A 22,326-nucleotide genomic window follows, 5' to 3' on the forward strand; every position below is an offset into this window, starting at 1 on the left:
TTACAAAAAGGAGAAGTGCTGAAAAGGTTGTTTCAACTCAAACTACGAAAAACATGGAATCGGACCGAACATGTCCTTGTACAGTACAAATCACATACACATACAGTACACAAGCAACGACAGAAAATAAAGGAAGAGCGTGTGGAGTGGTACGGAAAAACGGATGAAATGCTGGAGCATGGTTGGCATATAATCCCCGCACTTTCAATACGAGCTCGACGCGAAACGAATACAATGCAATCGAGTCAGTATAATTTCCCCCCTCGTTTGCGCTCGAGTGACATTGGGTGAGAAAGCGACAAGAGTAGCGCCCTACCCAAACGAGGGCTTGGAAATCTCGTCCATTTGAAGCATGTCGGCTGCCTCGAGATCGACATCTTCCTCGTCGTCGTCCGGACTGCGGTGAGCGGCGAGAAGCTCCGAGGCGGACGTCGAGGAGGTGCTGGACGAGACACGGATGAGTTCGTTGTGGTCGCTCCACGCGAGCTCGGACGGCAGGAACATGCCGCGAACAGTGCCGTAGCCCTCGTTGGAACCGCCGCGCACGACGACACCGTCGGAGCGGAAGGCAATCCTGTCAGTGCCCTCGTCCTCGTTTGGATCTGGGGGCGGCAAATTGAGTGTTACCGATTTCGGCCGCTTGACTGGCACCACTGCTTTTTGGAAGGACGACGCGCTCGCTCGCCCTTGCTCGGCGGATGTAAAGGAGGCACGCACGGTGTGCTCCGAGCCTGCGCTCGAGAGAGACATCTGGGATGCTGCCAAAGTGGACTTTTGCAAGTTGTCTTGCGCGGTTGGTTCTACTCCTGCTCCGTCGTGGTCGTCGTGGTCGTCGTGGTCTGCCGACGAAGACATGAGATGGGCTTCGCTGGTTGCTCCGCCGAGTGCTCCTCCCTTGTCACTGGACTTGGCTTTCCCTTTGGTCTGCTTGCTGGAGCTTGCTCCTTCGCGCTCTGCTGGCTGTGACACGCCTGCAGGCGGTGGCAAATTTTGCAGCACTACTTGAGACCCGCCCTTCTTTTGATGAGATAGCACATACTGCTTGGTCACAAGCTTTGAGTCGCTGGCTAGTCTTTGTGTCATCGGTGTGGTTCCAGTCGCGCTGCTGTCAGACATGTTTGGTGCAGAAGAAGATCGTCGCTCCACCACCTCTCGCATCGACTGACGAAGAGACACGCGAGGCCAGCTGGGTGCGATACCTCCTGAGGCATCCAGACGATGCAGACCAAGACCGGGCTTCTTCTTGGCAGCTTTGAAGACCTCTTCGATCGTCATGGCCCGTTCGCGGAAGCTGAGCTTCCACAAGATAAAAGCGCCGTACACTTGCGTCACGAACAGGATTGAGATGAGAATGGGAACGAGTGGCCGAAGAACAAGCCACCACGTTGCGTCTTGCGGGGCCAGATACTTTCCCCACAGGCCGAGGGTGAGACCGGTGAAGAAGATCTTAAAGACCAGCGTTTGTATGGCGGCAATTTTGAAAAGAAGGTTGCTTCCCTTCAAGCGGAGCCGGAACCATGTCAGGGCGACGAACGTGAGCTGCTCGGTATTCGCGGTAAAGCCGAGCGAGATGGTCATGGCGATCGCGACGGGCTGTCGTTCGTCCTCGTAGTTTCGAACGGCCAGGATGCACAGCAGAATGGTGCAAACATGGTGTACTGCAAGCTGCAGGCCCATCTGCGGCCGGTACGACAACTCGTACGCATACAGGAAGGCCAGGATGGCCAAGTTGAGCCGACACATTTCCAGTGTGTGCACGTCTATGTGAGGGTTTTGGTTGTCCAGAATCAGCGGCACGCCATAGATGAGCGACAGCAGCAGGCAGACGGTCGTGTAGATGATTTGAAGCTGGTAGGCACAAGTGTTGTGCTGGTGCGACGGTGTGAGCAAGCGGTACCGAAACGAAAACCGCCGAAAGAGCGCATGTACGCAACGCTCTGTCGCCACCAGAATGATGATGATCAAAATGTTGGCCGTCGAAAACCAGGAGAGGGTGGTGCTTGTCGGGAATGCGTCTTTGCACTGTGCGAGGATTTTGACATTGGCGGAACAAGTTAGAAAAATCGCAAGCAAAACAAACAAGGAAAAGGGGGAATAAAAAAAGAGAGGCAAACTCAGAAAAAAGGCTCAGAAAAACGCATTTTAATAAAAGGAGCAAAAATCAAAAAACAAAAAGACGGAGGAAATAACATTGGTTGATTGCTGATGACAACAATATGAAAACCGTCGCCGAAAAGCGAGCAAATGTGGGAAAGAAAACCAGACCAGGGCCAATATCGAATCATCCATCCCAATGATATGCAAGAACTCAGAGAGAGAGAGAGAGAGACGCACGCTTAGCAATGCTCAGCAATGCAAACGCCGGTTGGTCTGACAAAACGCTCGGACGACCGCAAACCATCCCAACTCCATGATCGCCATTGTTGCGCCCGACGCCCTCAGCGCAGCATACAACGGCGAGAACATGTGATTCATGTGTGAACGAGAAGTAGTAGAAAGAAGGAGAAGAAGAAGAAGATGCAGAAGAACTGCACGAGAACAGTGGTCCAGAGGCTGACAAAAATGCGCAACAGAATCGCTGGAACACTTGCTTGAAACAGGCCTTCGCTGCATTGTTGGAGCGTGCTGTTGCACTCGGCCAACATGGACGGGCACGACATGACTGTGGGAGGACGCGGCTGGTCTGGGCTGGGGCACGGACCGACGCGTGATTGAAACTCAAAAATAAAAAATTACAATTAAAAAATTAAAAAAATCCGTTCAGCGGACCGCAAAGAGAAATAAAAACCACAAGAATCAGAAGAAAACAATGGTCGAGTTGGCTAGAGAAAGGACTGAAGGTCAAGGAATAAATAGTAGCCTTGAGATACAAAAAAAAAAAGGGAGGCGAGCGGCAAGCGGGCGGGGGAGTGTCGACGAATCACAAATCGGAGCTGTCGTCGAGAAACCGTGATGCAGGAAAAGAGCACAGGCATCCGCAGGCGCATGAAAGACCTTGGGAACTGATCAAAGAAGAGGCCACAAGTGAAATCGGAGGGCGCGGCAGGATGGAATGAATCGCGTGAGCCGTTGGAGGATGTGTGGGCGAGCCGGCGCCCTCGGATTTCGTGGCGCGTGCGATGCTTCTTGGTGCTGACCCCCCTCGCGCTTCGTTCGCGCTCTCTGCTGCGCGCTTCGCGGCTCGTCCCCCGCATGCGCTCGCGCATTCAAACAGCTTTTCAGAGACGCACTTTCACACGCTCGCAGCGATATTAAAAGCAAAACACAAACAAATGCATTTTAACCGCTTCCAACGGGAACGTGGTCGGCCGAATTTGGAAGGATGATTGTGATGACTGACGATCATCGTTTGCCATTGTACGGAGCCTGTGTGGAAAAGGGGCGATCGAAGGGGATGACTGTGTAGACATGTCGAGTGCAATGCCCACCAATGTGCCCGGGAAGAAGACGAGATAACCGAGAACACAATCGATTCAGAATTTAAAAAAACAAAAATTGAAATTAGAAAAAATTAAAAACACAAAAAAACGCTCCACAACTCGAAACAATCGACCCAATGAGACAGTGTGAATAAAATGTGGCAACAAAAATGGAGGGTGTGAGACGATGACAAACGCGTTGAATGTGCTGCAAATGGAGGAGAGACAGCCGCTTGCGAAACGTTCCACGGGTCGCGCCTTGGAATCCCCCTCCCCTCCCTCCCCTTGACCTATCCACAGCAGTGCATGGAGTGTGTGCAAGTAAATACGCTACACAATAACAGCCATTTGCTGGAGATTCGGTGGGATTGCAAATAGCCAAACCAGCTGCTCATTTTAAGCGCAATGAAAAGCGGCATGCGCTCCCCTCGATCCGGCAACTCACAAGCTGCTTTCTTCACCCCCTCCAGCAGTCACCCACCTCGTACCTCACACAGATACATAATGAGTAAAGCTGCGTACTATGTGGGACTGCTCCTAGTCTCAGGGGCATTTGATCTTTGAGCAATCACGTTTTTAGCGTGGCAGCACCCGAGTTGATTAGCGGCAAGGCCCCACGGACTGTCATCATCGTCATCCTCATCGTGAGCCCTGCCGCTCTGATCGTCTCTTTGTGTTTATTGCACTTGCCTCTATCTATGGATCTATGGAATGAATCCATCCATCGTCATTGGTTGACAGAACTCCGAGATCCAAAAGGAGCAGCGAGCAGCTTCATTCGCGCCTCCGATTCGCCTCTCGATCGCTCCAGTCACTTCCTCCACTGCGTTTTCCTCGGAATCGCGCTGTAAACGTTGCTGTTGCCTTTTCATCATCGTCTTGGCATTTTGCTCATTTGCTCCTTCCATTTTTTTGCCTCCAAAATCAGTCTTGTTCTTTCCTGTTCTCAGGCAGTTGCCATCTTTGGTGAGCATCAAGGGCTTACATCCGCGCTCTCTCTCTCCTTCTCATTGAGCATTTCTCTGTGCATCCATCGCTGGATGCGTAGTACCGCTTGTTTTGCCCTGTCTCGGTTGGGTGAAGAAGGAGTTCCAACGGGGGTGCCGCTGTGTGGCTTTTGGCACACGAGGTGGATTGTGCCGTTATGTAAATTGCAAAAAAAAAAAAAAAAAAAAATGACGGCGTTTCGCGTCCCTGCTCTCGCATTGCGTTTGCAAATCGATCGCGCACACCGCGTGGCGACGGGCTGCGCTTTCACAAGAACGCCGCTGCCCACACCGTCTGCTCGGGTTGTGGCGTTTGTGCAGCCTCGTTTGCTCTGCCGCTGTGCACGCCATTTCTTCCACGTGCGAACGCGCGGTTTGATTGCTGCGAAATCTCGTTCCTTCCGTTCCTCGCTTCCGTTTCCCCTCTTTTTCTCGCTCTTGTCCCCCGTTTCTCTCACTCGCTCACCTCCTCCCCCATTTCGTCGGACACTCCAATACAACCACACCTTCACTTTGCTCACGGCTCGAGGTCGCTGCGGTCGTGGCTGATCCTTTCCTCCCAAAAAAAAAAAAAAATGTCGCAGCTGCGATGGCAGCTGTTTCTGAGCGTGTCTTTTGGTCATCACCGTCTATGCGGCGCTTGGTCTGCATCCACTTTGAACTTCGTTATGCTTGTTCTCGTCCATCTCTTCCTCTGTGTCCCTGCCTTCGTCTCGCTGCGGCAATTGTGGCTGCGAACGAGGTCGCAGCGCAAGATCGTGTGTGGAATCCAAATTTGCTTAATTTTTTTTTTTTTTTTTTGGATTCATTAATCAAAAAAACCACCCACGAGGAAGAAACGGGAAAAAAGAAAAAAAACGAAAAAAGGCAGCAACAATCGCGACGCTGCGATCCAAACTAGGGCACTGAAAAATGACCCGAAATCATCCCAACGCCAGACTGAAGAGCGTGCATTGCGAGATCAAAGGGAGCTGGGGTGGAGGGGGAGCAGTACGCACTACGGGGAGCAACGATGAGAAGGAGGCGACGCTGGAGTGAGAATTGGGACACTTTTTTTTTTTTCGTTTTTTTGCTTGACACGATCGAGCTTCCGCTGCATCAGTCGGTCCATTTTATTCTCCCATTTTTTCCGTTTCATTTCATTGCATTTTTAAGCATTCCTCCATCCGGTTTTTGCTCATTGCGCAGAGTTGTGCATGACTCCGGCTTTGACGGCCTTACTGCTAAAAAGCACGGGATTCAGGGTTCATTCACCTTTTTTTTTTTTTTTTTTTTTTTTCGTTTAATTCCGCCCAACTTTTTCGTATTAAATTCCATCCGTGTTGCCCGTTTGTGTCGTGATCACGCTTTCTCTCTGTGTCTCTCTTTCTTTTTTCTTTTTTTTTTCTTGTATGCACATCTTTCGTCTCATGATTGTGTCGTTGTGTCGCCATTGCCGTCATTGTAGCTCACTTTGTCATGTTCTGCTTGGAAAATTCCCTTTTTTTTTCTTTTCTTTTTTTTTTTTCCCCCGGCTCTTCCTGCCGCTGCTGCTTTCCGTCTTTTCCCACCCATACACAGGTTTCTCCATTGTCTTCATCTTCTTCTTCCTTAATTTTTTTCTTTCTTTTTTTCGCTTTTTGTCCGTCTTCGGTGACCTTTTTGCTTTTCAGCCGTTCATCAATTTCCAAGGCGACCTTTCATTTCATCTTTTTTTTTTTTCTTTTTTTTTTCTTATTCCATTTCGGACACTATTCGTTTCGCACACTTTCACTCTTTTCCGTTACTTCTTCATCTCTCTCTCTCGCTATCTCTCTCGCGCGCGCTCGATTCAATGCCGTTCTCGTTCACAGGCTTTGTCCACAGCGATGCTGAAGCACAGGCCGTCTTCCGTGCAGTGCGCTCGGGGCTCTGCCGCGTCGTCACACGTCTCACGCCCGCAGAGCAGGAGGCGATTGCAGCAGGTGCGTACACCACTACGCGTCTACCCTGTATTTCCCCCACCACACTCCTCTCCCCCATCACCCTTCGTTTGCAAGATGCTCGACGCTTTTGGTGTTGGATGCACGGCAATCTCCTTCAGAGCGCTGAAGAGCACCAACAAAAGTCACTGGAGATGGACAATGACAGATTGGGAGTTTTTTTGATTAGCACGCGCGCAGATGCCATTTTTGAAAGCAAGCAGCGGCAGGCCTGTTCTCGCGCTGGTGGTCCTGCGGTGACATTTTTTGGCTCTGCTTTCCATTTCGTCGTGTTTTCCAGTGCACCGTGTGCGTGGATCCCCTGTCGTGCGATCGGCTGCGATGGGGTGGCAATGTATGCCCTGATAACCGTCCGAATTGGAATGAGTTATCATCGGCTTTTTGCCGTTTTTTTCCCTCAACATTTTTTTTCGACTTTTTTTCTGTTCCGATCACCAAGCAAGGGCACATGTCCTTCCGGCAGTTCACCGCAAACCACCACCACCCCCAAAAAACCACACATACACACACGCAGATAGTGGCCTGTGTGCGGTGGCGAGCAGAGTGTGCGGTTTTTTGGGGTTTTAGGGGCGAAACATGCTGTGACCCTCTCAGCTCTGCGGAAACTCGCCTTGACTCCACTTGTTGCACATCCCGCTGCAAGCACTCTCGTGCCGATGAGTGGGGGCAGATGGTTGTGTTTAAGATGTGCGAGCGAAACGCAAGCAGCACATCCGCAACGTTGCGAGGCCCAAAGCGGGAGACTTTTGCTCTTTTTTTTTTTTTTTTTTTTTTTCGTCTTTTTACAGCAACCCACAAAGCCAGCTGTCAATGTCTCCAATCCTCTTTTCGCATGTGCTTCACCCTCCTTTTTGATGAAAATGTGCTCACGCCACTCTCAACTACATTCACTCATTGCTCGGCTTTTACAGGTGTCGGCTACGTCTATTACCCAGCGCGCTCCAAGATCAAACGGTGGACGGACGGCCACAAGTGGGGCGACGCCTTCCACCCTGGCGGCAACACTCGCATCTATCGCGAAGTGATGGAATCGGGCAAATCCAAACGCAAGACGGTATCAGCCGGCAACAACAGTGCCGACGACCAGCTCATGGACGAATCGTCGTCCCCACAAAGCCCCGGCAGTGCCGGCTCGCTTTCGCCTCGCTCCGATTCGTCGTCCTCGCCAAAACCAGTCCAGATGGCCAAGGCGGATGGCCTTCTGAAGAAGACGATTGGTGATACCACCGCGGATCTTGAGGACCAGCTCAAGCTTGTCGTTTACTACCGTGAAGCGGATGTGTAAGTTGTTGTTGGCGTTGGCTTTGCTTGGAGGTGTTTTACGCTTTGACTCACCACTGGTTGCCTCGCGCTCTTCTCTTCCGCTCTTGCTACCCTCAGTGATTCGTACAGCCCTCTGACTCTGTATTCCGAGGGTAAGTGGTCCAGATTTCTTCCATCCTTCAAACCCCACCCACTCACAAAATTCAAACTCTACTTGACCATAGATCCCAAACGCACCGGTGTATTTGTGCTCAACCCCGCCCGGACGAATGAGCGCGACGAGTGGCTGAATGTGCCCTTGATGCAGCTCGCCAGCGTTGTGGAGGAAATCACCTCGGCCTTGCCAGTATTGTCGTCCATGCGCTCGGAGCAGCATCATTCTCGAACAGTGTCTGGATCCTCCTCCCGCCGCTCGTCGTTGAACAACATCATGTCGCCCGCCCCTGCTGTCGTTCACCCTGAAGTTGCCGCACAGGCGCCCGTGTATGAGAGTCTCAGCACTGTTGCTGCCCCTTCGTTCACGACGTCTCACATCCAGCAGCAATCGACTTCTCCGGTCATGCTGTCGCTCACAACTTCCGCTGCACTTGAGCAGCAATTGCGACAACAGCAACAACAGCAACAGCAACAACAGCTGCAGATGCAGCAACATCAACACCAATACCAGCAATTCCAGCAACAGCACGTCCAACAACATCAGCACGTCCAACAACAACAGCAGCAACAACAACAACAACAACAACAACAACAACAACAACAGCCCCAGCTGCTCTTCCACCAGTACCAGCCACAGCTCCAGCAACAGCCGCAGGTTCAGGTGCTCGTCTCACAGCAGCAACTGCAGATGCCTCAGACACAGCTGGTTGTGACCTCGCAGCCCCTGTCGCAGGTGACCATGATGGATACTGCAAACCAGGTTGTGTACCAACACGCAAACCAGCTGCAGCCCATTCTGCTCCAGACGCAGCAGTCTGTCCCCGGCATTCTGGTCTTCCAGACCCACCAACCAGCACAAGTCGAGTCATCACAGTACATGGCTGTGGCGCCCATGATTGCCCCGTCGGCCGTCACCACGCAAGCTTCAGGCTACCGACGCGCCTCGCTGCCAACCGTCTCCCCGCCGCCATATGGCCCACCCAGGGCGGTTGCTTCTGCGCCCGAGCACGCCACCACTGCCAGCTACTTGACCTTCCAGACGCAGCACATGCACAGCGCCGGTTTCATGTCGGACTTGTCCGGCTCGCTCACAGCTTCTTCGACACCGTTCGGAATGCAAACACCCGTCTCTGTGGCCTCGCTCTCGAGCTCGCGACGCTCGTCAGAGCATTCGCTGCCCGGCCTGCTCTCTGCTCAGAGCCTGCACGAGCGCATGGACATGGTCGGCCGAGACATTGAAGAAGACATGCGCAGCGCCGCGCCCGCCAACTCGCCCATTGCAGAGCAAGCCGCCATCCCTGAATCGGCCAATCCGCTGAGTCTCTTGCTTGCCGCTGCCGACATGGAGCGCTCGACTCACCCCCAACAGGCCAAGCGCAGCAGCTGTGATGCTTTCGGTGACTTTGAGCAAAACTGCAAGCTCGTCAAACTCGAGCAGCAGCAGTCTGTCACACCGCCGGAAACACCACCGCTCACCCCGCGCTCGGCGTCTGCTGCCCGATTTTCGCGCTTTGGCTCTTCAAACCTCGTACATTACTCTTAAGTGCCAAATTTTTTGGCAACCATCCTCATTTTTGTGCCCGCTCCCTCTTCGCCCCGTATCCTCCTCATTGTTAACATTCGTGGCTTCGATTTTCACGGTTACTCTGGCGTCTGTGGGTTTCTTTGTGTACGAGTTTACGACAAAAAACCCAGCAACGCGCCCTCTCTCACTTCCCTTTGAAGGTCGTTGGTCGAGCCCTTTCTCTCGCCTACGCTCTCTTCAAGCTTGTCACATCTATTCAAGTTGACGAGTTGGCAGTCTGTCACTCTGTTCGTCTTGTTGCTGGTGTGGTGACGTTATTTTTTTTTTCTTTGTGCTTGCTCTTGCTCTATCTCGATTCTCGATTTGCTTCTCTCATTACGACTACGCTTGATATTGTCAGTCGACCGTTATGATCTTTATGTTTTTTTCTCTGCTCTGTTATGGTAATACAACATCAAAACTGATTGACTGTACTTGAATTTCTCAGACGCATGTTCAAGGACTAAAGAAAGGACAGCGAGAAGCGGAACTGAGCGTCTTCGTCATAGTACATGACGTAGTTCGTGCCCCAGATGTTGTTGAACAGATTGAACGAGACGCTGGACGTCGAAGTCGGACGCGTCAGCGGCGTTGGGAAGGGCCATGCAGAGCCGTACGAAACCAGGCCCGTATCGAGCGACCGGATGTGCAGACTATGGCTGGAAGAGGCCAGCATGACGCCGTCCCAGACATTGGAAATGTGCGCGCTGCCGTTCACAATCATGGTATCCATGGACAGCCACTCGCCGACCTTGTTAAAGTACCACGCTGCGTTCGGTTGGGCTGGCGGAGCGGACGGGTTGAACGAAAACCAGATGGCTTCGGGCATGCGTGTGGCTGTCTTGTTCAGCCACGTCACTGTCGCAACAACAGAGCCAGCAGGTGCGCTGGCAGGAGAGAAATCATACTGGACGTAGACGTGCAGCGGGGCGCCGTAGAGGGTCACGAGAGTGGACGGCAGCGACAGCTCCAACAGCAAATGGGACGCTCCTGCGGTGCTGCTGTTGGAGTCATCCCGCTGATACAAGGCCACCAGCGATGCCAGAGTATCGCTGCGTTGGGGATTGGCCTGGCTGACGTTCAGCTTGCCAAAGTCGTAGGCAGCCCACGAGTTTTGGGACGGATCAATGAAGAGGTACTCGCTGAAAAAGTCGTTAAAGTCGTCTTCCGTAAACGTCTGGTACAAGAAGGAGCCGAGCGGGTGCTGCGAGGACGCCCAGTTGGCGAGCGTGCGGCGCTCGGTCAGTCCGACAATTTCTCCCGTCTGAGGGCTGATGGTCACGTCAAAGCCTCCGCAGGCAATGGACCCGGCCCCGGGCGTGAGCTTCTTGTATCCTGCAAGCGATGGCGGCCCGTGCACCTCCAGTTCGGCGAGGGCAAGGCGCACACGCGAGGCAAGCGGATGCGACCCCAGCGCTTCGACGGCATAGTCAATGGCCCAGTCACGCTGCTCCTTCCAGGACAGCTCGAGGGCTAGGATTGGCTCGGCGCTTCGTACAGCTTGGAAGGCAGCATTGGACCAGTTGTAGTAGACAGATGCCATGTTCGTTTCGGCTTGGTAGAATGTCTTGACATCCCCGCCCCAGGTGTGTTCGGCGCCCTTGAGCAGAAGGCGGCTAAAGTTGAAAAAGGACGGCAGGTCCGAGTCGCAGTGAATGTCAGTGATGCAGGCACTGCGCTCGCGGGTGAGCGCCCGGAATTGAGCCACTTTCTTCGGATCGGATCCGCATCCATGCACCCAAGAGTCGCCAGATTCGCCCTGGACGACGGGTAGACTGTCCCTCACGGCTGAGAGTTCCTTGATGTAAGCGTCGAATGTGGACGCAATCACGTTGGCATTGGGGAAGATGCCCTGCAGGTGCGCCAAATCCGCGAGCACCTCGTCGACCTCCGCCGGGCCAGCATTGTCGCCACGCCAATCCATGGCAAGAGCAACATCAAGCCCTTCCACGAGCACGCAGTCTTCAAGCTCGATACCTCCGTAGCCTCCCGGGTGGTACAGCCCAATGATGCTGTCGCCCGACACGACATCCTCCCACACAAACGCCGGAGGAACACCCAGCGGAGCGGATGCGCCGTTGGCGCCAATCGACAGCGCAGTCACGTTGTTTCGGACGAGAATCGGGATGATGGAACGGGTTGTTCCAGGCACATCTCGCTGCGACATGACCGTCTTGCGCGGCAACCCGAATCGATCGTCGAGCGAGTGGGCCAGCTCGACTCCAAACTCGAACAAGAGCTCGTCCATGAATTCGGCCTAACACCAACAACCAAGAAGGGTGTTTCAAAAAAAAAAGACAGTTAGTGGGTGATATCAGAGATTGTGACCCTTGCAACTGAGAATGGAGCTGTTTTGAGGAAAGTACCTCAGCGTTGAACGGATAGGCGTGCCATGTAATGTCGCCCCTGTTTCCAAAGCACACCATCGCCGGGTTTTTTTTTGTTTTGTTTGTTTGTTTCGTAGTCAGTACCAGTTCAATGCACACTCGTTGTTGAGATTTTGAATGGGAAAGGTCACGCACCTGCGAACGGCGAGTTCAAATTTGGCCTTGTCTTGCGCAGAGGGACAGCTGAGCTTCATGCCGGTCGGGCAGTCCAGATAGAGCGACACGAGCCACGCCTGGGTCAGCCAGATGTACCTGTCTTTGCCCCCGTGCAGCGCGCGCATGGCGTCGGACGTGTTGATGGCCTTTGGGAACCAGTCGGTAAAGTACGTGTTGACCACGTTCGCGGCAAAACCCAGCTCGCCGACCTCGTTGTCTGCAAAGCCAACGTCGAGGTGGTTGGAGTAGACGACGTGGACGGTCTTGATGGAAGCCGGGTCGACGCCTGCAGCTGAAGTAGCAGCAGTTGTTGAAGTAGCCGCCAGCAATAGCAATAGCAATGGCAGGGCAGCAAACCCGACGGGAGCAATCATCGAGAACCGCATCCACGGCCAATTGAGGACGAGATTCAGAGAGAAAAAAGATGGACTGACTGGATGAGAATGAATGAATGAATGACTGAGCTGAAATTGGCGAGTTTGGTTTGGTGGAGTGTTGAAAGTCATAACAGAGAGTGAGGAGGAGAAGAGGAGATGGAGAGGAACGGGATTGAGCGATTTTGAGCTGTGCTGAGAGAGCGGCTGTGATTTCACTACACAAGGCTGGAGCTCAGTACTACTTGAATCAAGCCTTGATTTTTGCAACTTGATCTTTGGATCCCAACCGACTCACGGGTCTCAATGGACCTTTTGCGTCGCGGTCGGCTGAAACACGAGATTGCCGCCCTCTCAACCCCAAGCCTTTTCCCCCACCTTCTTCCGCTACATCCAATCTGCTGGGTTTTTTTTTTCTTTGTCACAATCATCTTCATCTTCCATTTCGATATCTCTTTTCGTCCGAGCTCACTCTCCACCAATCTCGCATCCAACAATGCTGTCTGCTGTTTCCCGCGCATCTGCCGTCCGCGCCTTCTCCTCGCTCGCTGCCCGCGCCGAGGCCCAGCACCCCATCAAGAACGTCACCATCTTTGGCGCTGGCTTCATGGGCGCCGGCATTGCCCAGGTAAACCCCCTCCAACCCCAACCCTCTCAACGATCAACAAGAACGTGATTTTCACTCTGCTCTCAATCACTCACTTCACTCACTCATTCACTCACTCACTTCCATCCTGATTCACAAACTGTGACACAGGTCTCTGCTGAGGCTGGGTACAACGTCAAGCTGGTGGACGTGAGCAGCGCCGCAGCAGAGAAGGGCGTTGCTGGGATCAAGTCGAACGTTGCGCGCGACGCCCGCAAGAAGTTTGCCGAGCTCGCCAAGACATCCGCAGAGCAGGCTGCGGAGAGCGAACGCAAGCATGTCGAAGCGATCGTCGGCCGCATCCAGGCGACAGACAAGCTCGAGTCCGCCGTCGCCGAGGCCGATCTCGTCATTGAGGCCATTGTCGAAAACATCAAGGTCAAGCAAGACCTCTTCCGCAAGCTCGACGCCCATGCGCCCAAGCATGCCATCCTGGCATCCAACACGAGCTCGCTGCGTGTGACGGACATTGCCTCCGCCACCAACCGCCGCGATCGCGTTGGCGGCCTCCACTTTTTCAGCCCCGTGCCCGTCATGAAGCTCGTCGAGATTGTTCGCACCGACGACACCTCCAACGACACTCACGCTGCGCTCCTCGACTTTGGCAAGAGCGTCAAGAAGGTCACCGTCTCGTGCAAGGACACCCCCGGATTTGTCGTCAACCGCCTGCTCGTCCCCCTCATGCTCGAGGCCATCCGCATGCTCGAGCGCGGCGATGCCTCCAAGGAGGACATTGACGCTGCCATGAAATTTGGCGCCAACCACCCGATGGGCCCGCTCGAGCTCGGCGACTTTGTCGGCCTCGACGTCTGCCACTCCATCATTGAGGGCTGGCACCAGTCCTACCCCGACGTCCAGCTCTTCAACCCTTCGCCCCTGCTGACCAAGCTCGTTTCCGAGAAGAAGTTTGGCCGCAAGACTGGCGAGGGCTTCTACGTCTACCCGCCGGCTGCCCCCAAGCCCGCCAAGAAATAATTTTTTTTTTTTTTGGTGCAGAATGTGTTTCTTTTTGGTTTGTGTTCAGCTTTCTTCGGTTGCAGCGAGTGGATACTCTATCACGTGCCATTGTGGTGTATTACGTTCTTGGGCTCGATCGCAATACAGCAAAAACCAAACAAACAAACAAAAAATTCATTCACGGCAAACACAGAATCAAACGTTAGTCTGGACGCCGCCTGCTGATTTCGCTTCCTCCAAGAATCGAGGGAGCTCCGTATCCAGATAAACCCTGCACACAAAACCGAGACGAAACAGGTCAGAGAAGGTGTAAATTTGCGATCGACCTCAAAACAAACCACCACGCACACAACTCAACACTTACCGCATCCGCTGCGCCATCTCCTCGGGACTCCATCGTGGCGAATATGGGTAATCTCGAAATTGCTTGCGGAAGGGCTGATCCCCGTTGTCGAAAAAAGCGCAAGTAAGAGTCAGGACCGGAGCCTCCTGCGGGAAACGTGGGGAGATTTCAAGGAGCGCTACAGCGTAGTGGTTTTTGAGAGCCAGGTGGAAGGAAATCATTGAGGCTCCATCCGCGACGCTGAACTCGAGGATGGACGAGCGATACTCGGTCCAGAAGGCACTCACGTAGGCCGAGCGCCTGTTCACGCGCTCAACATACGTCTCAATGTGGGCGGAGACCGCCGAGTGCATCGCTCCAAGAAAATCGTCCGCAAGAGTGGGGAGTGTATAGCGCGGAAGCTGAGCGTTTGCAAACACCCCCGGCAAGAGTTCGTTCGGGATGGTAATGTTTGTGGCAACGGCAATGTCGGCCGGTAGGACCGTCCGGGCTTCTGGAAACGTGAAGCTTATTGTCACCCGACAAGTTGCGGTGGAATTTTTCAAAGGTTGAGGAGAAACTGAGGTGCTTCGGGCGGGCCCAGCAGCTGCGGCGGCAGTGTCGGCGATGTGCTCCTTTCCAGGGAAGGCTGGCGGTACATTGCCTTGTTCGACGCTGGGCGAATTGAGTGTCTGTGGCGTATGAGTACCCGTACTCGGCTTTGACGCAGTTCGCCGAGCATCGAGGGGCGTTGGAAGGTTTGGCAGCTTGCTCAAGTCAATGTGCAGTGCAAACTGCAAGGCAACGCGAAGCTGCTGGCCATATCGCTGTGCTGGGAAGATGGAGTGGCCGTCGGCTCCGATAATGACTTCCGTTGCTGCAAGAGCAGTCAGGGCTTCTGCATCGGTGGACACGGCGGAAGCCTTTTTGACGGGCAACGAAGACCCGTGTCCATGACCCCCAGCACCTGGGCCAGTAGTGCTGCTGCTGCTGCTGCCGCTGCTGCCGCCGCCGCTGCTGCTCGAAGAGGCAGCTGCCGATTTGGCGCTGGGAGTTCTTGCATTTGGCAACCGCTCGAGCAAGATTTGCACCGTAGGGCCGACCTCATAACTATTTGCAAAGCTATCAACGATCGGAAGGATTGCTTCGGGACAGCAGCACTGCACCCTCTCTAGTTCAAACTGCAAATAGGCCTGTGTTGCGCCCGAACGAGGCGGAGAAGCATTGTCAAAAAAGTGAATGAGAGAAATCGGGTCGAACAATCAGCAGAGGGACCTACCAAGGATAACTCGCACAACACGAGAAAGAGCGCTTGAGGCTCGTTGATATTCCAGTTGAGCAAGTTCTGAGCAACCAACAAGAACAAGGGGAGTAAGACAATTTTGGTACGTGCAATCCAGAGCAGCAACAGCAACATGACTCTCTTCTCTCTCTCTCGCTCGCTCGCTCGCTCGGTCGTACTGGAATCTGCTGTAGAGAAGGCGCAAACTGGGGAGCGCCCATGAACACAAAGTCTGGCGGTGCTGCCGGGTCCAAAGCGTTGAACAAGATTTCCCCTAAGATTGACAGCAGCAGCCAGCATCGTGAGTAACCCGGCATTGTTTTGCATCCGTTTGTTACCATCAAGCGCAACACTTGGCATTGTCATGAGGAACCAGTTCTTCAGGCATATCACATCATCGTAGTGCCCTTACATCGCAGAGTCTGGTTGCAATACGGAACGAGGACTTGGATGCGGTCGTTCACCCCAGGCACGGCGCCGCTGTATTTGTTGGGTTTTGGGGAAATCGGCACAATGAGGAACACATTGCAGTAAGCGTACGAGTGACAGACTGTGAACGGGGGGCAGGGGCAGGGGCGACAACGAAGCGGCGAGCTGTTCTGAAGCGTTTTGGCTATTGCTACCTGGACAGGGCGCTCTCGAGGCGGAAGGGCGCCAGATGGTTGATCGGCGTGTGCAGACCGAGCGTTTCGAGCTGCTTGTGGATGAGCGGCGGGAACGGATGCGAGTGCAGCCAAGCACTGAGACTGGACGGCATAATACTGTAGCGAGATGAGTTGCTCAGAGAGAAGACTGAGATTTTGGGGGGAAATGATCAGAAGGTCAAACAATCAACAATCGACAATCAAACAAACAGAAAAAGAAAGAAGACAAGCTGGGGTTGGGGGCATGGTATGGATGGTACTGTATGGAAGTGGGAAGCAGCGGATTCAGATTCAAATGGAAATCCCCCCCCCCGCTCCATTGGAAACGCAAGCTCTCGGTCTCTCGCTGGCTGTGACTACAGCACTGGTACTTTCCATCACCGACAGTGATCGCTGATTGAGTGTGCTATTGCTTTTGAATCACATCTACATTTGTCAAACACTTCTCAGTCTTTGTTTTCCTGTTGCGTTGAGCACTGTTCTCCAGGCTTATTTGAGCTCGATCAAAAGACCTTCAAGACGAAGAACACACACACACACAAACACACACTACTAGAATGAGTGCAGACGGCGAGCGCACCATCGACCTGCCGCCAGAGACGCTCATGGCCGAGATTGCCTCGACGCGGCTCCTCGCGATCGACATTGGTAACAAAATAGCCATTCTGCTTCAGCACTTTTTGCTATTTTCCGACTTTAACAAATAAGATTCGAGCAAAAAAGCCGACATTTTTTTATGAGCTCTTTCATTGAGAAGAAGAAGAAGAAAAAGAAAGAAAAAAAGAACGAAAGAAAGAAAGAAAGAAAGAAAGAAAAAAAACGCGCCACTTTTTCATGATCGTATGTTTTTTTGTTCTTTCTTTCTTATAATAATAACTTTACTGATCTTTCATCGTTGTTTCATGTTTGAATGACTGAATGAATGATTGAATGACTGACTGAATTACTGAATGACTGAATCTCCCAACAAAAAAAAAAAACTCACAGGCGGATCGCTCGTGAAGCTCGTCTATCTGACGCACAGGCCCACAACCACATCGACTACGACGAGTTCAACTGCAGCTGGAACGAACGCCGATGGTGGAAGTAGTACTGCTGTGGCTGCTGCTGTGGCTGCTGTGGCTGCTGTGGCTGCTGTTGGGCCGCCATCACGATCAGGCAGCTTCAGCGAAGCCGAGCCAGCTGGGTTTGCTGGGGCGCCGGCGGGGACGCGCCTCCACTTTATCAAGTTCGAGACAAAGTACATTGAGCGCTGCATCGAGTTCATCCGAGACAACCTGCTGCGCTCCAAGCAAGAGCGCGAGGCGGCGGCAGCGGCTGCGGGAGACGGCGACAAGGCGGCAGAGTACATCCACGTCAGCGAGCAGGCCACAGTCATCACGGCGACTGGCGGAGGCGCCTACAAGTACATTGACATGCTCGAGGAGAAGCTCGGCGTCAAGGTCTACCGTGCTGATGAGATGGACTGCTTGATTGCCGGGTGCAACTTTCTGCTGCACAAAGTCCCCAACGAGGTCTTCAAGTTCAATCGCAACGCAAACATGCCCTACCGCGCCCAGGAGGCAGGCAGCCACGTCTTCCCTTACCTGCTGGTCAACATTGGCTCGGGCGTCAGTCTCGTCAAGGTCAACAGCGAGACAGACTACGTGCGCGTTGGCGGCACCTCGCTCGGCGGCGGCACTTTTCTCGGCCTGTGCTCGCTGCTGACCAAGTGCTCGGACTTTGATGAAATGCTCGAAATGAGCGCACATGGCAACCACCGTAATGTGGACATGCTTGTCGGTGACATTTACGGCCGGGACTATTCCAAGATTGGGCTCACTTCGGATACCATTGCCTCCTCCTTTGGCAAAGCCGCGCGATGGAAGTCCGACGGCAACCGCGAATCTGCTCACTTCAACGACGGAGATGTTGCCAAGAGTCTGCTGCACATGATTAGCAACAACATTGGCCAGGTGAGGCGTTCGGCGGTTTTTGTTGTTTTTTTTTTTTTGTTTTTTTTTTTTTTTTGTGAATGACCAGCCCTCTCTCTCGCTGTTCTGAAATCACCATGTTGGCTCACTATCTCTTTGTTTGGGTTTTTTTTGTTTGTTGCTGTTAACTTTTGTTCTCAGATTGCCTATATGACTGCCAAGCAACACAACATCAAGCAAATCTATTTCGGTGGCTTCTTCATTCGTGGGCATTCGTACACAATGCACGCAATCTCGTACGCCGTCAACTTTTGGTCGAGCGGCTCGATTGATGCCTTGTTCCTGCGACACGAAGGGTATCTTGGCGCGATTGGCGCTTTTGTTCGCGCCGACGACGCAGTGGATGTGCGGCGTGTCAGCTGGGACGAGAACTTTGCCAAGTACAACATTCTGCACAACAAGAGCGGCGCACACGTGCTCGACCAGACCGAAGGCAACCTCGTGCCGTATCCCCTGCTGGATGAGACTGCCGGCGCCTACGTTCCCGACGCTGTCGATCTTGGCACCGATCCCGAGCTGCGCGACTACTGGCTGAACAATTTCGAGCAAACATTGCCCAAGCTGGCAACTCGCGTGCGCGAATTTTACGGCACTGAAGTCGAGACCTTGAAAAGCATTGAGGCCTTCCAAGCTCGGTTTATTCAGCACTTGGCTGCGGTTCGCGAATCGCCGACGTACGTTTTGGCGGTTATGTCTGTGTTTTTGTTTTGTTTTTCTTTGTTGTTGTTTTTTAGGGAGCCTCGCCTTGCCTAACGTTTGCGTTCACGCTTGCTCTTTTTTTTTCGGGTTTGCTACAGCGCCTTCGGTCTGCTGTCTCCTCGCGTGCTCTTCGATGTCCGCCAACAGTACTTGAACGAGTTTGGCTTCCCGGATCCGTATTGGGCGGTGAAACAGCAGGACAACGAAAAGGCCATCATTCTGCTCGGCAACTGGTTGGCGCAGCTCGATTCCATGTCGTGGGAGGAGCGTCAAACCCGAATCATTGAGGGCGTGCTTTCTGGCAACATGTTTGACTGGGAGGCCAAGGCGGTGGTCGACATGCTCGAGCACGACAAGCTGGATTTCAGCATTGCGCGGCGCATGCTGCGCACGCCCTGGCTCTTTGATGATCTCGCCAATTGGATTGCGCGCCTCAAGAAGCCCAATCCCCCGCATCGCAAGGCCATCATTTTTGCCGACAACAGCGGGGTCGACATTATTCTCGGCGTCTTCCCATTCGTGCGCGAACTCTTGCTGCGCAGCACCAGCGTTGTGGTTGCCTGCAATACTCAGCCTGCAATCAACGACATTACGCATCGCGAAATCCAAGCGCTCAGCGAGCGTGCGGCCAACATTGTGCCCGAGTTCCGGGAAGGCCTGGCCAACGGCAAGCTGCAGTTTGTTCCGTCCGGCAGCGGCTCGCCGTGTCTTGATCTGGGCCGTGTCGACGAGCGCGTGGCCGAAGCGGCGGCCGAGGCAGACCTGACGGTGATTGTCGGGATGGGGCGAGTTGTCCACACGAATTTCCATGCCCGTTTCAGGCACGAGGCTCTCAAGCTGGCCGTGATCAAAAACCAGCGTGTCGGCGAGCAGTTTGGAGGCAGCATTTTTGATGTTGTGTGCAAGTACGAGCCTGCCTCTCGCTGAAGTGTCAAGTAATTTTTAGTATTTTGTATTTCTCAGTATTCAATGTGATACACCCACGGTCTACGAGGCTGGGGAAAGTTCAACCAATAGGATTTTAGTTCAAAATGCATCTCCTGTCAATGCTGACCACTTTTGTGATCTGGTGCATTTCAAAACCAACTGACCAGCCTTCCCCCTTCAACGGATTCAATCCATTTTTTTCTCAGTCGCAACAAATCCTTTATTATTATTATTGGGTCTTGGACCGCGGTCGTACCATGCTCATAAGTCCACCCCAAATCTTGGAAAACCAATAGACATTCAGGGTATCGATGGTGCTGCCAAAGACGAGCAAGGTGATAATTTGCCACGTTTCGCGTGTGGCAACCATGTTTGGCCAAGCGTCCACCAGAACGTAGTAGTAGTACGGTAGCGAACCGACACGGAAGGCAAAGAACACGATAGTCATAACACTGCCATTCAGAATGTACAGCCACGATGATTTCCACTTCGGGTTGGTCGCCAGCATCCAGCTGTTGATGATAGTTTCAACACAAAAAAAAAGTCAGTCGCAAAACCAAACCGGGGAAGAGCCGAAAATCCAAACGACAAAACAGCAGAAACAAAAGAGTTACCGAATGTTAATAAATACAGTCGACGCCTCAGAAGAGAGTCGGAAGATGGCAAACCAGGAAAACACGCGGAAGAGCTGCAAGCCAAAAATGTCGTGAGTGATTGGTGGGCGATCAAGACAGACATTTTGCAGGCAGAAGCGGACATACAATCATGATTGAAAACCCGACGACGCCAATGAAATGATGGAGCATGGTCTGCCGAGAGATGGCAACGCCAAACTGCTTTTGGTGGCTGAACACGACGAGAAAGTCGCCGGCGAGATAGCCAACAGTGATGGCCATCATTTGATGGGCCACCACCGGCGCGTAGTTGACTGGGTCTGCGCGGAGCTCTGGGTCTGTGAACATGAGCCACAATGGCAGAATGGTCGTCACAATGGCATGCAATGAGGAAGCGGATCTGAAACAGCCAAATACGAAGGGCAAAATCAAAACAAAGTCAGACGCTGCAGACAAAAAAGCGACACAAACAACATGAACAGGAAAAGACTAGCACGAAAGACAGGAATGGGAATCGGTGACAGTCAGAGAGAAGATTAGTATTTGTTTGGGGTAAAGCCGTCAAGATTCTCGCCTTCTTTCTGTTTGTTTTTGTAAGTTTCGTTTGATCCTTTGCTTTTGGCGGGCACACAAACAAAAGCAAACAACATCTCGCCTTAACGAAAAGGGAGAGGGTGCTTGGTTCACTTGTATGCCCTTCACCTTTTCGGCACTGATACTGTGTGTGTGTGCGTTTGATTGTGCGTCGTCTCAGACACTCTGCCTGCCTCATCCGATCCGCTCAGAGCTTCCAACCGAAAAATATCAACCATCTCGTGCGTTTGCTTTGAGCTGCTGCGCCATCAGCCAAACAAAAAAGCAACAGCTTCCGATGTCTGCAAATCTTCGTGGCTTTGTCTTGGCATCGTCTTCCCAGACAACAAAGGCGGACGCTCCAGTGCATCCGCTTCATCTGCAAACAAGCGCAGCGCTCGGTTTGGAAGAGGCTGAGCTGGCAAAACCAGCCGCACACTCACTCGTTCAGGCGCTTCCCGTCGTCGCCGAGTTCAAGCATTTGCCCCCCTCGGTCATCACTCGCTTTTGCTGATCCCCCAACTCTGGTGAGAATGGGGGGACGAGTGTCATCGAGCGAAACCGAGGGAGGTAGCGAACGTCAGCACGAGGAAAAGCCAAAAACCGCACGCAGCCATTTCGCATCGCGGCACGAAATCAGCCTGTTGTCATGAGAAGGACGACAAACCGCCAAGACACTGCCAAAGACATGTGCAGAGACCCATTCAAGGGAAAGGAAAGGAAGGGACGAGAGGACGGACGAGCGAGCTCTTCTCCACTTTCCAGCCAAAAGCATTCGGCAGCGAAAACAGCGAGGGAACCACATCCGCGCCACCCCCACCCCCACCAGAGTAGGGGAGGAACACGGCGCGAACGAAAGGCGGGCAGAAGCGAATGTGACATTGGCACTGAGCACACACAACAGAGCGCGACCGGGGGTGGGGGGCGCAGCAAAGCAAAGAACAAACAAAAGAAACAAAAAAAAAAAAAAAAGGCGGGAAAAATCAAAGACGGCTTCCATCATTTTGTCATCGCGACGAACTTCAACAAGCACAGCAAAACAGCAAAAAGAGATAGGTGCGCTTCTTTTGGCTGTGGCTGGGCTCGGCTGGGCGCTCAGCATGAGAGAAAAAAAAAAGAGGGGATTTTTTGTGTGTGTAGCAGAACCTGGAGTTCCAGTCGACTTGTTGCTCGCGGGAGAGTGTGCGGTAGTGCGACGACACCAAGCGGTAGAAAGGGGTCGACACAAAGAAGCATGCCACGGTCAGCAGGAAGGACCAGGTGCCAATCGGAAGCACTGGCCCTTGGAACAGAAACCCGAATGTGCTCAATTGGTCGAACATGGGTGTGACTAGGCTGTGCGGGTTGACTAGGCTGTGTTTGTGCGTTGAAATAATAAATACGAAAGAACAACAAGGAAAAAAAAAAAAAAAGGTTGACTGAA

At 53.0% G+C, this 22,326-nt stretch overlaps 7 protein-coding genes across 7 annotated transcripts; 3 read left to right on the forward strand and 4 right to left on the reverse strand.

Moving 5' to 3' along the window:
• Positions 1–19: 19 nt before the first annotated feature.
• CAOG_04641 (hypothetical protein) lies at positions 20–2,824 on the reverse strand. Its single transcript, XM_004347338.2, has 2 exons — positions 2,592–2,824; positions 20–2,022 (listed from the first exon to the last, which is right to left on the reverse strand). The coding sequence occupies exons 1-2, from the start codon at positions 2,658–2,660 to the stop codon at positions 313–315; spliced, it is 1,779 nt and encodes a 592-aa protein (XP_004347388.2). The 5' UTR covers positions 2,661–2,824; the 3' UTR covers positions 20–312.
• Positions 2,825–4,356: 1,532 nt separating this feature from the next.
• CAOG_04642 (hypothetical protein) lies at positions 4,357–9,774 on the forward strand. The gene is made up of 5 exons (XM_004347339.2): positions 4,357–4,385; positions 5,966–6,348; positions 7,278–7,647; positions 7,747–7,781; positions 7,854–9,774. The coding sequence occupies exons 2-5, from the start codon at positions 6,219–6,221 to the stop codon at positions 9,326–9,328; spliced, it is 2,010 nt and encodes a 669-aa protein (XP_004347389.1). The 5' UTR covers positions 4,357–4,385; positions 5,966–6,218; the 3' UTR covers positions 9,329–9,774.
• CAOG_04643 (hypothetical protein) lies at positions 9,702–12,385 on the reverse strand. Its single transcript, XM_004347340.2, has 3 exons — positions 11,872–12,385; positions 11,716–11,755; positions 9,702–11,606 (listed from the first exon to the last, which is right to left on the reverse strand). Exons 1-3 carry the CDS (start codon positions 12,276–12,278, stop codon positions 9,813–9,815), a joined length of 2,241 nt encoding a protein of 746 aa, XP_004347390.2. The 5' UTR covers positions 12,279–12,385; the 3' UTR covers positions 9,702–9,812.
• Positions 12,386–12,741: 356 nt separating this feature from the next.
• CAOG_04644 (hydroxyacyl-Coenzyme A dehydrogenase) lies at positions 12,742–14,034 on the forward strand. The gene is made up of 2 exons (XM_004347341.2): positions 12,742–12,894; positions 13,024–14,034. Exons 1-2 carry the CDS (start codon positions 12,763–12,765, stop codon positions 13,885–13,887), a joined length of 996 nt encoding a protein of 331 aa, XP_004347391.1. The 5' UTR covers positions 12,742–12,762; the 3' UTR covers positions 13,888–14,034.
• On the reverse strand, positions 13,968–16,230 carry CAOG_04645 (hypothetical protein; the record flags this gene model as incomplete). The annotated part of the gene is made up of 7 exons (XM_004347342.2): positions 13,968–14,140; positions 14,234–15,238; positions 15,295–15,362; positions 15,471–15,536; positions 15,653–15,747; positions 15,886–15,953; positions 16,097–16,230. 7 exons carry the CDS (start codon positions 16,228–16,230, stop codon positions 14,065–14,067), a joined length of 1,512 nt encoding a protein of 503 aa, XP_004347392.2. The 3' UTR covers positions 13,968–14,064.
• A 348-nt stretch (positions 16,231–16,578) lies between these two features.
• Positions 16,579–19,843, forward strand: CAOG_04646 (pantothenate kinase 4). The gene is made up of 4 exons (XM_004347343.2): positions 16,579–16,765; positions 17,105–18,072; positions 18,232–18,764; positions 18,888–19,843. The coding sequence occupies exons 1-4, from the start codon at positions 16,675–16,677 to the stop codon at positions 19,714–19,716; spliced, it is 2,421 nt and encodes an 806-aa protein (XP_004347393.1). The 5' UTR covers positions 16,579–16,674; the 3' UTR covers positions 19,717–19,843.
• A 71-nt stretch (positions 19,844–19,914) lies between these two features.
• On the reverse strand, positions 19,915–22,315 carry CAOG_04647 (hypothetical protein). The gene is made up of 4 exons (XM_004347344.2): positions 22,050–22,315; positions 20,478–20,730; positions 20,331–20,404; positions 19,915–20,228 (listed from the first exon to the last, which is right to left on the reverse strand). Exons 1-4 carry the CDS (start codon positions 22,223–22,225, stop codon positions 19,946–19,948), a joined length of 786 nt encoding a protein of 261 aa, XP_004347394.1. The 5' UTR covers positions 22,226–22,315; the 3' UTR covers positions 19,915–19,945.
• Between the last annotated feature and the right edge of the window lie 11 nt (positions 22,316–22,326).

Source organism: Capsaspora owczarzaki (assembly GCF_000151315.2).
Source record: "Capsaspora owczarzaki ATCC 30864 unplaced genomic scaffold supercont2.7, whole genome shotgun sequence".
Classification (NCBI taxonomy): Eukaryota; class Filasterea; order Ministeriida; family Capsasporidae; genus Capsaspora; species Capsaspora owczarzaki.

Excerpts from the sequence above, each read along its gene's own strand:
- CAOG_04647 (XM_004347344.2), bottom strand. The coding sequence starts at position 22,225 with ATGTTCGACCAATTGAGCACATTCGGGTTTCTGTTCCAAGGGCCAGTG. Across the intron at positions 20,731-22,049 it reads CAAGTCGACTGGAACTCCAG|ATCCGCTTCCTCATTGCATG; the intron begins GTTCTGCTACAC and ends TGGCTGTTTCAG. Across the intron at positions 20,405-20,477 it reads TCGGGTTTTCAATCATGATT|CTCTTCCGCGTGTTTTCCTG; the intron begins GTATGTCCGCTT and ends TTTGGCTTGCAG.
- CAOG_04644 (XM_004347341.2), top strand. The coding sequence starts at position 12,763 with ATGCTGTCTGCTGTTTCCCGCGCATCTGCCGTCCGCGCCTTCTCCTCG. Across the intron at positions 12,895-13,023 it reads TGGGCGCCGGCATTGCCCAG|GTCTCTGCTGAGGCTGGGTA; the intron begins GTAAACCCCCTC and ends ACTGTGACACAG.
- CAOG_04643 (XM_004347340.2), bottom strand. The coding sequence starts at position 12,278 with ATGCGGTTCTCGATGATTGCTCCCGTCGGGTTTGCTGCCCTGCCATTG. Across the intron at positions 11,756-11,871 it reads TTTGAACTCGCCGTTCGCAG|GGGCGACATTACATGGCACG; the intron begins GTGCGTGACCTT and ends CTTTGGAAACAG. Across the intron at positions 11,607-11,715 it reads CCTATCCGTTCAACGCTGAG|GCCGAATTCATGGACGAGCT; the intron begins GTACTTTCCTCA and ends TGTTGGTGTTAG.
- CAOG_04646 (XM_004347343.2), top strand. The coding sequence starts at position 16,675 with ATGAGTGCAGACGGCGAGCGCACCATCGACCTGCCGCCAGAGACGCTC. Across the intron at positions 16,766-17,104 it reads GCTCCTCGCGATCGACATTG|GCGGATCGCTCGTGAAGCTC; the intron begins GTAACAAAATAG and ends AAAAACTCACAG. Across the intron at positions 18,073-18,231 it reads TTAGCAACAACATTGGCCAG|ATTGCCTATATGACTGCCAA; the intron begins GTGAGGCGTTCG and ends TTTTGTTCTCAG.
- CAOG_04641 (XM_004347338.2), bottom strand. The coding sequence starts at position 2,660 with ATGTCGTGCCCGTCCATGTTGGCCGAGTGCAACAGCACGCTCCAACAA. Across the intron at positions 2,023-2,591 it reads GCAGCGAAGGCCTGTTTCAA|TGCAAAGACGCATTCCCGAC; the intron begins GCAAGTGTTCCA and ends ATCCTCGCACAG.
- CAOG_04642 (XM_004347339.2), top strand. The coding sequence starts at position 6,219 with ATGCCGTTCTCGTTCACAGGCTTTGTCCACAGCGATGCTGAAGCACAG. Across the intron at positions 7,648-7,746 it reads TACTACCGTGAAGCGGATGT|TGATTCGTACAGCCCTCTGA; the intron begins GTAAGTTGTTGT and ends TGCTACCCTCAG. Across the intron at positions 7,782-7,853 it reads TCTGACTCTGTATTCCGAGG|ATCCCAAACGCACCGGTGTA; the intron begins GTAAGTGGTCCA and ends ACTTGACCATAG.